Below are 13875 nucleotides of genomic sequence, written 5' to 3' on the forward strand. Positions count from 1 at the left end.
CCCGCGAGCATACGCGTGTGAAGTGCAGACGCAGCTGCGGGAGAGGTGGGTCTGACTCTGGGCTACTTTTACACTGTTGCCACGGGTTATAATGCAAGTTAGCGGTTCTAAATTCACATTAAACCACAGCTTCATGGGTTTTTTGCTTTAATTTATTTTTGGTTTTGTGCTGGTATTGGTATTTTTTTTGATACAGCATATTTTGCATGCTAGTGATAGGAATCGATCCCTTGACGTGATTGGTTATTGGATTGTGACGTAGCAAACTGAGGGCTGCTTCAAACCGCATTTCTGGGTCAGCCTTTGGGAAACTACAGTTTTAAGGAGAAAATACTCAGCAATGGTGTTGATTAATAGATTGGCACGTGGTTTGTCTAAAAGCATATTAAAAACACCACATAGACAAATAAACAACACAAAAAACTTGATTTTCACTACAGGGGGACTTTAAAATAATTGTTTTCTATTTTATTCCTGTGATGGCAAAACTGACTTTTCAGCTCATTACTCCAGGCTTCAGGGTCACATGATCCTTCAGAAATGCTCATTTGATGCTCAATTATTATACGTGTTCAATTATCAATAATGGTTCTTGAAAACAAACGTATAAATGCTGAATTTTTTTTTTTCAAGATTCGTTGATCTCTTTTGTAACATTATAAATGTCTTTACTTTCACTTTATAATTATTTACTTTCACAGTATGTTCTTGCTGAATGAAAGTATTATTATTATTTTTTTTATCTTACCTCAAACTTTTGAATGGTACCGTATCACAGTTTCCACAAATATTATGCAGCTGTTTTCAATGTTGAAAATAATTATAATAATAATTAGGAATTAATAATTAATGTTTCCTGAGCAGCAAATCAGCATATTAGAATGATTTCTGTAATGATGCTGAAAATTCAGCTTTGCATCACAGGAATAAATTGAAAAAAATATCGTCTTATATTCGGGACAATACGGTAATATTTCAACATGTTACTGTTTTCCGTTTTTGTTTTTTTTTATCATCAAATAAATGCAGCCTTGGTAAGCTGACCGGTATATACAGTATATAGCTATTTATCCAGTTAATTGATTGATTAAAGAAATAATCAACAATTATTACAGTGGTTGCAGCCCTAGTCATCAGAGTACAGTTAAGTTTTAGATTTTTGGTTAAACTATCCTTTTACCTGCAAGTACATTGGGCTTTAAAATAGGAACCTCTGTGAAGCTATATGAAGATGTAATTGCCCCTCACTTTTCCAAATATGAACGTTTTATTCCTACCTACACATCTACACAAGATGGAGAACGTGAAAGAACTCGCGAAATCCTATTCAAGTGCTGAGGAGAGTGGGCTGTAATGCTGTTCTGCTGGATGGGTTCACGGTAAGTGTTTTGTTGTAGATGTCTGTAATACTATGGTGGGTGAATACATTTGTGACATTCGGTGATAGGCAGATTGATTGTGGTGCCTTCAGGATAAATAGGTGAGCTTGAAATGCTCTTTCGGTTGGTAAAACCCACTCATTCTCCACAAGGGAGGTTAAATTGAGGCCACAGACGCTCAGAGATGCCCACACAATCCCGGCGTGACGGTAAGCTGCTCCTTCTTCCTGCCGGAGGGGATGCTGTGTGCCAATTTAACACAGTTTGACCTACCATGAATTAAAGATTGGCTGCCTCTTTCGTAACCCCAAACTGCCACCACTAATATTGGCACCCAATGGCAATGGTAAGTCTAGATTACTCATATTTTCAAGAGCTTTAGAAAGAAAGCATGTTGTTAACTCAGTCCTTACTTGTGAGAGCAGTTTGTTGTTATTGTCTTCTAGAATCCGGACCTTGGTTTCTAGCTGGCGAATGTAGATTGAGGATGCATCTGCAAGACAAAGACAGGAATGAGATCAATTAAGATCCTAAAGTGAACAAACTACAGTGTTAGAACTAGTGATTTTCTGTTGTCAATGAATGAATTGGTTTTTGTTGTTAAATTCCAAAGCAACTTATTTTTCAGCCCTAAACAAGACATCTTGTTTTTCAAGATCATCAACACTAATTGGCACATCAGGTGAAGCATTTTGAAGTCACTCTGGCCCAAAATGCACATACCTTTGATATTTTGGACCACTAACTATCACAAGGTGAAATTTCAGTTTAATTAAAGACTTGAGAATACAGCCTGTGATCTATTTTTGGGGTTTGTTTTGATTCAGTTGATCCAGCTTACTTGATTTCTCATACATATGTGATTTTAATTTAATCCCACAGTGCTTTAAGCTTAAAATTAGCTTCCCTTCTGATAACACAGTTGAGATCATTTCCGTTTTCTCATTGTCAAAGAATTCAAATGACCTAAAGCATCACTCATGGTTTGATGTGGTCTGTACCGAGCCAGTAACTTTGGACACTAGCAATCAATGTGTAATGCTGCTCGTTTAATTCTGGGCTGGCTTCAAGGTTTAGGCCAAGAATGCATGGAAAACTCATCTCATCACAGACTTCGTAACATGCAAGCCTAAAACAAAAATCAAGGAATAATCAAAACAATATTGAATTATAAGGTCACAAATTAAGTGAATGAAAACTACTGTACTGCAGAATATAACTAAAAAACAGAGGGTTTTGAGTAATGAAGCAAACAAATTGTTCAATTATAGTTTTGAATAGATTCATTGAAAAAGACCATTTGAACTGGTTCATGGAAACACATAGCAGCATTGCAACAGGCCCTTAGATGAGGTGGCCCACTAAATATGCCTTTACACTGCCATAAAATATTTCCTGTTTGTAAAATATATTACACTGCAATTTACATTTGACCAAGTGAGACACCTGGCTTTCCGACCTTATAGGTTTCCTACCAGATACAATGGAGACCACGAAATAAAGCACATATTTTGACTTATCCTTTTGAAACTTTGCATTTGATTAATTTGGTTATCCAAAGAGCAAACACATGTGCTGAGTTAGCTGGGAAACTGTTACAGTCAAAAGTTCCTTATGAAGCAAGAAATGTTTATGTGCACGGAAATCCCTTTTTGCTGATTTTAATCATTTAATCCAAGAATTTATGTTCAAATTGTTTGAAAATAACAAAAATGAAAGCCATGCAAAAATGTGGTTCATATTTCCTCTGATATAAAAGAGTAATTTTATTTGCGTAAGTAAGACATGACTGTGTTGGCATGGTGTAGACAATGGGAGGCATTCATTTTTAGCCTAATAGATAAACCCATTGCCATGTCTGAGTAAAGCCCTCAGCAATGGAGAGCGAGGCAGTGCAGGGCGGCTGCAAATCCCTAGTGACACTCTAATCTAACTTCATCTGGCTGACTGAATGATGATGGGCATGGGCCAAGCCGATTAAGAATCAACTCCGGTACACAAAACCCCTGGACCAGCCCAGATCCACCCACTACCAAAAATCAATCCAACCAGAACCAGCTATTAGAAATATGACTCCACTACCCCAAAGCAATTCAGTTTCTAGCATTCCAGGGAGCTAAATGTTCTTGTCAGCATAACTCGCCACACAAGAGACTTCCACTCAACTATAGTCATCAGATCTGGTGGTGTGAGGACAACATAGCTGACCTTTAGCTGTAAGACACAGCTCAAAGGACAACGTCCACAGAAACACCTCTATGTTATGACTTCTCAAATTTCAATGGGCCTTATCCTACATAACATCCAGTGCTTGTAGTGTCTTATTCAGTATTCCATACTTAAAACTAATACAGTGTAGTTTTGCATATACATACAGTGCAGTATATAATAGGGCTACAACCGAATTGCTAAAAAGTAAACTTTTAAAAAAAAAATGACATTACTCCATGACATAGCAGATCCAACAAATTGTTCAAAACTGGTAATAAAAAAAATATGGTTACACTTTATTTCGATAGTCCACTTTAGACATTCTACTAACTATAAGTAACTTTGTAACTACATGTCAACTAATTCTCATTAATTTGCAACTACATGTCTACTAACTCTCAGAGTAGACTGTTAGGGTAGATTATTTCATAACTGATTTTAAGTAATACAGTACATTTTTACGGAGCCCCGTAAATGGCATGCAGGAAAAAATAGTAGGCTAAATTGTGCGCACAATTTACTATTTCATTCCCTTGATTTATAAATTGTGCACACGATTTATAAATCGAGAGAACAAATTAGTAAATTGTGCGCACGATTTAGCAAATCGAGGGAACGAAATAGTAATCGTGTGCACAATTTATTTATTTTTTCTTGCATGTCATGTGCGGGGCGCCGTACATTTTAAACTGAATTTTAAAATTAAAAATGTTTAGGATTCAATGCCATAAATAATAGTTCACATGCCGGTGCATGAATAAAATGAACTGTTATATCCACCTCATTTTTAACGTAAGATTCGTAATGTTTTGGTGTCATTCGCTTCTAGTTATTTTACCAGTACAAAAACAGTCATTTATGTTGCTTCATATTGCACACTGGCATTTGTTATCATGTTATATTAATTCATCATAATTATAAACGCACAGGTTTGTAGCATACAGTTTTAGAGTTTATTTAGAGTTATTTATCTATAGTGGCAAATGAATCAGAATTTTAGCACATTCACTAAAACTAGCTTACTTAATGGAATAGCTTACTTCTGCATTGTAAATTAAGGTGGATATGTTCCAAATTGTGATGAGAGTATTTTTTAAATGTCAAATTCAAAAACTGTAATAAAAATTTTTGGGCATTATTTAAAATCTTCTGCACTTGTAAAACATCTAAATAGTTGTTTTATGGTTTTGTTTGTATGGTTTGGCGTGTATGTCTCTACTGTGTTTATTATTGCAATTTACATAGTAAAAAATGATATTTAATTCCTTTCTAGTCAATTCAAGTCACCGTTATTTATATAGTGCTTTTTACAATGGAGATTGTGTCAAAGCAACTTTACAGTATTAAAAAAGGGATATAGTGTGCCGTTCTCCTTTCTATGCTATATGTAGACCTATAGCATATTGTAGTTTGGTTTACTGTCTCCTAGACTCCAATTCTTAAGTTAGGAGTCCATTCTGATTGTATTCAGACACAACACTGCACAATAATCAAATAAATCTGATGTGCTGATCAGCTATTTGTGCATGTTAGCTCAGTGAACTGACATGGATTGTTTTATGTGTGGCGGCACGACGCGGATGAGCGTGTGGGGGTGGGGTAGCGAGTCTGTCCCTCTCACTTTGTCGCTTCCAATTGCATCAGCAATGCCATGACCCACTTCTATAGCCGCCACTGCGGCACAAGGCTCACGCGGGAATCTTCAGGATGGGCCACATGGGCAGCGACCATTAAGCAGTCTTCATGACATCACAAGCAGTCCCTTCCAAAAGCAGTCACACCCAAAACCCACAAACGCAGCAGCGTTTGTTCAGAGAGAATTGAGATGAATTCCGACTTCTTGGAAGCACGCTGATAAGCCTACAGAAACGCTGTCATTCAGTTTCCTTTGAACATCTGTTGCAACACACTGGGCGCTGCCTACTGCGTGCGAGCATGTGTTTTAAATACAAATCAAAAACTGTGTGTGCATGTATGTGCGTGAATGACTCTGTGAGTCTTGAAGGAGAGAAACGGAAAAGAAAAACTAGCAGGAAAAAACTCCAAGCGAAAGCTTTAAATGGGTGTGTGCATGAAGTTGCTGGATCAATTGCTGCAAGATGTGGCAGTCCAAGCAGAAACAACAGTCCCTACAATAATTCATTCCATACAGCCTGACCTCATTCTGTTAGAAAACTACAGCATGGCAGACAATGAAACTTCAATTAAAGAGAGGCGGGAAAGCTACAGACCAGAGATAGGGAAAAAACCTATTCAATCTGTCTGAGTTTAGAATTCAAACTTGGCCAAAAATAAAGTCTGACTCCAAAAAAAAAACTTGTTTAAAAGTCTGCAAACCTTTATTGTCTCACCGGAGGATATGGGGAAGTAAGAAAAGATGAGAAGTAAAAACAAAGAATGTTAGAGAAAGACAGGAATAGATAGACAGCGAGAAGTCATGTTTGGATAGTGAGTTAATGTTCAGGCTCTAGATTGGACTCCAATTGGTGGAGTTTGCTGTCACTACTGCTCTGTTAGGGATTTGAACAAACAATTGTTTTATTCTAGAACATGTACAATATATTTAAATTGTGGTACTTGTTAAGGAGAGTTGTAATATCACTTTTCTGTTTAAAGAGGTCATAGGATGCCCATTTTCCACAAGTTGATATGATTCTTTAGGGTCTTAATAAAAAGTCTGTAACATAGTTTGGTTAAAATTTCTCAATGGTAGTGTAAAAAACAATTTTTTTACCCTGTCAAAAACAGCTCTTTTCAGATCAAGCCGTTTTTGTAGCATTTTCCTTTAAATGTTAATGAGCTCTGCTGACCCCGCCCCTCTCTTCCGAGCTGCTCTCAGAGAGACTGTTTACTTTAGCCGCATTCATCGTGAAACTTGCTAATTAACACATTATTAGGAAAGGCGATTTACAAAGATTCATTACAAAACATTATACTCACTTCTTCTGTAGATAAAGCTGGATCACGAATGATTCGCGCGAACAGACGCATTTAGGTAGATCGGGGGTGCATTCCCTTCAAAAACAAATTCTGCACAATGTGACTTTGCTGCAGCCTGAAATTGAACTGCTGGTTTGGTCTGGCCAGAGGAGAACTGGCCCCCCGACTGAGCCTGGTTTCTCCCAAGTTTTTTTCTCCATTCTGTCACCGATGGAGTTTTGGTTGCTCTGGCTTGCTTAGTTGGGGACACTTCATTTCCAGCGATATCGTTGACTTGATTGCAAATATACTATTTAAACTGAACTGAGCTGGATGATGACATCAGTGAATTCAATGATGAACTGCCTTTAACTGAAAAATTAGTGTTTACTATTGTCACTTTGCATTATTGACACACTATTTTCCTAATTAATGTTGTACAGTTGCTTTGACACAATCTGTATTGTTAAAAGCGCTATATAAATAAAGGTGACTTGACTTGACTTGATTTGATGACAGCTCACTCAGGGCGGGTCTAAGGTAAGACACCAGTCCAGTCTGTGCTGAAACGCTACTGTCAATCAAACTATCGTGGGAGGGGCCTGTTTTTGTGACGTCACACAGACGGGCATCTGAGATCGGTTCGTGTACACACACTGCCAACACACATTTCAGTTCAAACAACTTGTAAAAGTGCATGTAGCATCCTATGACCCCTTTAACAATTTTCACCTGACAAATGATAAAACAGATGAAAATCCCACAAGGTCCAGACACACCATACCTCAAATGAACTAGCGGCGACGACAGTCAACTGTGGTGTCGCCTCACATTGACTGGTTAAAAAAGTTGCACTTGAAAACACCACAAAGCCAACAACAAACTAGCGTGTGCATTCTGCACCTTTGTGAGAGTAAATATATCTCCAAACCAGAAGATGGCAGTAGTCTGTATGCATTGTTCATTAAAGGGAAACCGGAGGAGCTAGGATTACGTATACTACACAAACCCTAAACAAAGTAATGCTTAGGTAAAATTTTCTTGCCAATATCCCTATGAAAACTTTTTACTGATGAGATGAAGATGAAATGAAAGTGTGCCCTCTTGACTTCGCTGTTTGATCGCTTGCATCACTTCTGTTTTTCTTCTCTTTTCTTTTCTTCTCGTGTACTCCACCACCAGGGTCCAACTAGTGGCAACAATATCGAACACACCACAAAAACTAGGCCAATGGACGACAACAACAACAACCCAATACTGACTGACCATTGTCTTTGTGTGTCCATGCCTTATAGACTTACACCGAAGGTGAAGGTAGCAACCACCAGTTTAAAGCACTGGATTTAAAAACACTTTAAACTGTACCAGATAACTAATTCAAATTATTTCCAGCTCATGGATGATTTGTTTTTTTGAACCAGCACTATTTTAATCGGTTTACTTTCTGCATGACTAAACAAAAATACTAAATAATTTCTAAATATTTTTTCCGAACACTCCCTTGCCTGCTATTCATCAGGCCACAACAGGTAAACACATCCCACTTCTCAATAACCTCACACCTTTGGTTGCCATGTTGTGCTTGGTATTCAAACAAACAAAGCATAATGTTAAAACCACAAGCAGCATGACATTTAACATAAATCTATGTAACTTCATTGAAAACAGCTGAACTCCCATCAAAGCAATACAATGACAGCCAGTGGGGTTCAAAACAACACTGGACTCACTGTATGGACAAAACCAGAAGAAAGTAAGTCATTACCGTACACCTTCAATCATTACCTCAGCTTGGAGAGTTGTCTTTAGTTTAATCATTGACTGCAACAGCGACCTTGATCCTCACTTTAGCACACAACTACAAATGAAGTCATTTACTTCAGCCGAGTTGCCTCCTCAGGGAGACAAAAGTGTTGTTTATTTACTCTAGTAAACTAAGGAGGGTTTTAAAAGGCTATTTATGTCTTTAGTTTACAGGGGAAGTTTGTAAAATGTTGGAAAACTTTTTGAGGTTAAAATACATTTTCCTATCCCATTCTAATATTCAAAGACAACTGTAAGTCATTTGTAGGTTGATTTTCAAGAAAGTGTAAACAATGTGGTTTTGTGGCACATTTATTTGTATAGCACTTTACAAAGCAGCTTCACGGCAATAAACAAGAAAATAACAGTGTTGCAAATTCAATTACCTCAATTTCAGCTGTAAAGCAGCTCAATTTAGTTCAATGTTGATTCAATTTATATCAATAACAATGTTAAGGGTACAAAGTTCATCACTTATAAAAGGCAGCTCAGTGTCATTATCCAGCTCAGTTCAGTTGAAGTTTTGTTCTTACGGTCAAATGGATAATATTTCTGAATTTTAATTTTCTTTTAAAACACTGCTGTTTGTCCAGACCAGCATCAGTTTTTTTCCAGCAAATGGCAGATGGGTGGAGTTTGAAGAGTCATTATTTTTGTCATTCTCTTTACTGCCACTAATTGATGCAGAAATAATACACTCAACACTTGCCCTTTAAGATGTATGTGGCCAAGTTTTCAAACTGTTACACTAATCTGTTTTACGAGATTGAGCTCCCAGACCTTTTTAATTATATGGTGCTTTCAGAAAATACAACCTCTTGTTCTCATCGCCTTGTGTTGAAGTCAAACCAAATGTACTTTTTAAATGTAACACGACATGTTTATTTTTAATCCGTCTGTGTTGGATGGCTTAAAATATAGCTGACTGCCTAAGAACTCATTTACTATGTGGGGTCACTGACACAACAGATCAGATCAGTCCTGTTGTCTTGAAGATCAAGTTGTTAGGAGGACCAAAGATTATAAAGATTATAAAGATTATACAAACATTGGTAAATCTCTGATCTGTCCTAGAAGCAATGTGAAGTCAACTGTGAAAAACACGATGCAACCAAGAAGAAATTATTAAGATCAGGCCATCCCCTCCCAACTTCAACTGAACAAAAACTCAAAAGAAGTGTGTACTTTTTGGAACTTGCAGAAACTGTTTTCACACTAGGGGCCCTATTTTAACGATCTAAGCGCATGGTCTAAAGCGCATGGCGCAGGTGCACTTAGGGCATGTCCAAATCCACTTTTGCTAGTTTAATGACGGGAAAAATGGTCAGCGCGCCCGGTGCATGGTCTAAAAAGGTTGTCCTTATTCTCTTAATGAGTAATGGGTGTGTTTTGGGCATAACGTGCAATAAACCAATCAGAGTCTCATCTCCCATTCCGTTTAAGAGCCAGTTGCACTCGCTCCATGGCAGATTCGCTATTTACATGGTGGAATTTACAAGCGCAAAGACTGAACACGTCTCCAGAGAGGAAACAGATCTGCTCCTGCACGAGCAAATAGGCGGCCTACTTCTGATACATGCGATGACTATCCATTACCTACACAATGGCCTACACAATAATAATATTTTACATTGTAATACTGTAATTTTTAATATTTGGCATGTTTGTTTGCTGCAGTGTGTCCCTGTGTGTGCAATAAGCAGAGTGTACACGCGTTGTGGACCCACCTATAGGTGCATATTACTAACGCACTCTTTAAATAACAAAAAAAAACTGCGCCATTGACTTTAGACCAGGTTTAAGTTGGTCAATGGCGAAGTCTATTTCAGTTGCCTCAAAATAGCAACGCGCCAACAATGCGCCTGAATACACCTCGTTTTCAGACCAGCACGGCCATATAGGCGCACAAATGGGCACAAATTAGGGCTGTCAAAATTTTTTTCGAATTTCGAATATTCGTCGAATTAAAAAAAAAAATCCACATTCAAATAAAAAACGTTGCATTCGAATTTTAGGTCTGCGTCAGCCGTCAGGCAGCCTTATCAGTGGCGCACGAAATGCGACGACAATTTTTTCAGTCATTTTGACAGCCCTATAGCACAAATGCATTTGCTATTTAAATAACGTGGCACAGGACGTGATAATGATAACTGCGTCGGGCTGAAACTAACAAAAAACGCTTGCGTCGCGCCTGGTGCTGCATTGCACCAAGTGTATGATAGGGCCCTCTCATTTTACAAGGACCAGAGTCAGTTTGATGCCAGAGTTTGGTTTGGTTGTTTAGCTGGTCTCAAGTTTTTTTTATTTTTTTGGCACTATTTAAAATGAATAGTGCTTCCCAAACCTGATCACATTTAGGGTGTCTCTATATCTCACATAACCATTGTAGATCACAGGAGCATCAACTGATAAGCTGATGAGCTGAATCAGGTGTGTTTGATTAGGGAATTTAAAACATTTACTGTTGCACTGTGCATTCCTCACACGTTCATGATTTCCATGATGCTTCAGCATCTTTTGAATGGTTGACCTTGTGGAACTTGAAGACTTTGTCATTAGACGTTTCTCAAAGTCCATAGTCAAACTGTCTTTCAACAACATAGTGGTTAGAAACATAAAATAAAATCCAACCTTTATCCCATTATCCCTCAGGCCTTCTAGCTCCATGTAAGTGTTGGTCACGAGACCACAGCAAGAGGTGCAACAACATATCCTCGGGGACAGAAGACACATCACATTATCAGATGGCCTTCAGAGGCACATCACAGCAACTACAAATGTCTAATAAATATTTAATTTACTACTAGATGCCAAGATCAACAAACGCTAAGAGACTCCTCTCCATTCAGATTACATGAAACAAGTGTATGAATTTTGATATCGGCAGCCAAACTACCTTAGATATATAATCTGACACAATTATTGTTACCACTGTATAAACTAATATGGGATCTATGGGGTCAATCAGTCATTTGGTTTAATTTCTTGACAGTGGTGATTAATATTTTTTAGTAGTAGTAGTAACTGTAATAACTGTAATAATAACCAGGATCATTTTGGCATGCTTTTATAGTGGAATTATCAAATTTAATACAACATTTTTATTAAAAGTAATCATCAGCATAATATGTTCAGTTTAATTAGACATTTAATTGGAGAATTCACATGAATTTCAGAATGTGATGGGATTAATAACCTCAAAATAGCTAAATATTGGATGATGAATCAGCCTGGATGACTAAGGTCTGACCAACCAGACACTGTCATTCGTTGAACATGGTAATTATGAAAATTATGTAGATCACGTGTAGACTTGCCTTGCACACAGGGCAGGCTGGAGTATTTAAGCTGGTAGGTGGCAGGCAGAGCGCCTGTGGTACAATTCTAGCGGACTCCACACAGTTTTAAGTAACGCTGACACCACAAGCCTCAGAATTTCAGTGCATCCTCTAAGCCGGGTGAATGGTGTGATCTCACCACTGGCTAGAGGAACCCTTATGTAACCCAAGACGCCAATATGTTTATCTAGGAAGACATGAACTTCAATTATCTGTGTTGTTTCTGGGCAAGTACAAATTTCTACTCCTCCGCCACGGACCACTAACATTACAGAGGTCGCTGGAGAAAAAGCTAAATATTTTACAATGTGGACGCAATGTAGCAAGTCAAAAAGACCCACAGAATCCATATGAGCCATGAGCCATGAGCCATGAACCATGATCTTAGAGTTTGAGGTGACAGGGAGTTTGCTCATGGGATATTTACTGGAAATCGTGCATTTCTTTTTTTTTTTGGTAGATTAGCACAAATGTTGTCTCCATCAAAATCAATTGAACATATTTTCATTATGTACAAAGAGATTATTGACAATGTGGGATTTGTCTACTATTAACTATACTATACTATATATAATATACATATACTGGTAAAAAATGTATAGCCTGAATGCACTGTAAGTCGCTTTGGATAAAATCGTCTGCTAAATGCATAAATTATAAAATTATAAAAATAAAATATGTGAAAATCTCTTCCATTACCAGTTATGCAATATGAAAATAAATGTTGGTCTATTCCTCACAAAATTATTGTATGGCTTCAAATTAAATTCATTATTAAATTACATTTTAAGCAATTAAATTTTAAATCACATTAGGTCAGACAGCATTTTCTGTTGAGTCCTCAAAAATGATCATGTGAAGCATTGTGATGATCTCCACCCACCTCATTCAAGTCTGAATAAACATAATCATGTCATACGCTATATAAATATTCCGTTTTCAACTGCTGAAAAGAAACCAACTAGGCATATGTCAACACCTCCGTTGCCTTCTTTTTCTATACATGAAAATAGATTAATACACTTCATAAGAATAGAATTCATTGACACTGACTAATCCTAGTCTCAACATCATTCAGGTTTAGACTATATTTCTAAATCTCTGCTTAAATTAAGAATGCGACTTTTCCCTTTCTCAGCCTAAGCAGATGCCAATAGTCTCAGGGGGAAAAAAGAGAAACATGAGACGCAAAAAGAAGACAAAAGAACTGAATTGACTTCTCAACAGCTCACAGGAATTTGACATGAAGGTGTCAGAACAACATGTGTGAACCTGTACAAATATGCCTTTTTTTTTAAGTCTTGTTCTTAGTTAAAACAATTCAGAGCATTTTGGTGTCTACTGTGTTTTCATTTAACAGTTATACGTGCTATTTATAATGTATGGTGCTTGCAGTGGACAGAAGATGTTTCACAAGAACGTTAACAAGGCAACTGGGGAATATTCAAGTTCTACCGCTGTTCTCATATCACTTGGCAGGGTGGTATATGAAAGATATTTAGAGAAAGAAAGAAAAAACTTTCACAAATGGAAAAAGTAGAAAAGTAAATAATTCATATTTTGCAGAGGAACTGTTACTGAGAGTACAAGCTAGAAGACTAGCAGCTCATTAGACGATTGTAAGGCTGGAAGGTGTACAATGCCGTGGTCCTAAAATATGTGGATGCTTGTGCATACTTAAATCATACTTTTAGATAACTAAATATCAAATGCTGATAATAAAATGGTCAAACAATGGACATTTAGGCCGAATCCCAATTCTACCCCTTTCCCCTACCCCTCCGTTTCGCGCGTTCACGTGAAGGGGTAGGGGTGTCTCAATTCTCTTTTGGTTGGAGGGGTAGGGGAAGGGCCAGACAGCCCTTCAAACGAAGATTTTTCGGGACCACACTTCAAACGAAGGGGTATGAATTATCTCAGCGTAAACCGGCTTCAGGGGCAACATGGCTGCCCGAGCGAACAAAAAGACACATAAATGTAAGCATTTTTGGCATTAATAAAGATTTTAACGAAAAGTAATCATTTGTTTTATGTTACGTTCAATCGTGAGTTCATATTTACGGTCAAGTTACTCAAAGAAATGTTTGCAAAAAATCGCTAAAGTTTGCTAACGTCATATCATTACAGACTGCACGATAGTGCCACAACATATGTTCATGTCTGATCAGGCCGATAACCACCATAGACATTGAGGAGGGCTAGTACCCCCAATAATTATAAATCGC

At 37.6% G+C, this 13875-nt stretch overlaps 1 protein-coding gene across 2 annotated transcripts in view; it reads right to left on the minus strand.

Moving 5' to 3' along the window:
• ccdc85cb (coiled-coil domain containing 85C, b) overlaps positions 1–13875 on the minus strand; it is a 49076-nt gene that overhangs the window by 16539 nt on the left and 18662 nt on the right. For both annotated transcript variants that reach the window (XM_016562571.1, XM_016562570.1), the window contains exon 2: positions 1793–1872. In XM_016562571.1, the coding sequence (XP_016418057.1) occupies positions 1793–1872 (80 nt within the window). The remainder of the gene's footprint in view (positions 1–1792; positions 1873–13875) is intronic.

This window comes from Sinocyclocheilus rhinocerous, unplaced genomic scaffold (genome assembly GCF_001515625.1).
Source record: "Sinocyclocheilus rhinocerous isolate Xijiao unplaced genomic scaffold, SAMN03320098_v1.1 scaffold769, whole genome shotgun sequence".
NCBI classification, from domain to species: domain Eukaryota; kingdom Metazoa; phylum Chordata; class Actinopteri; order Cypriniformes; family Cyprinidae; genus Sinocyclocheilus; species Sinocyclocheilus rhinocerous.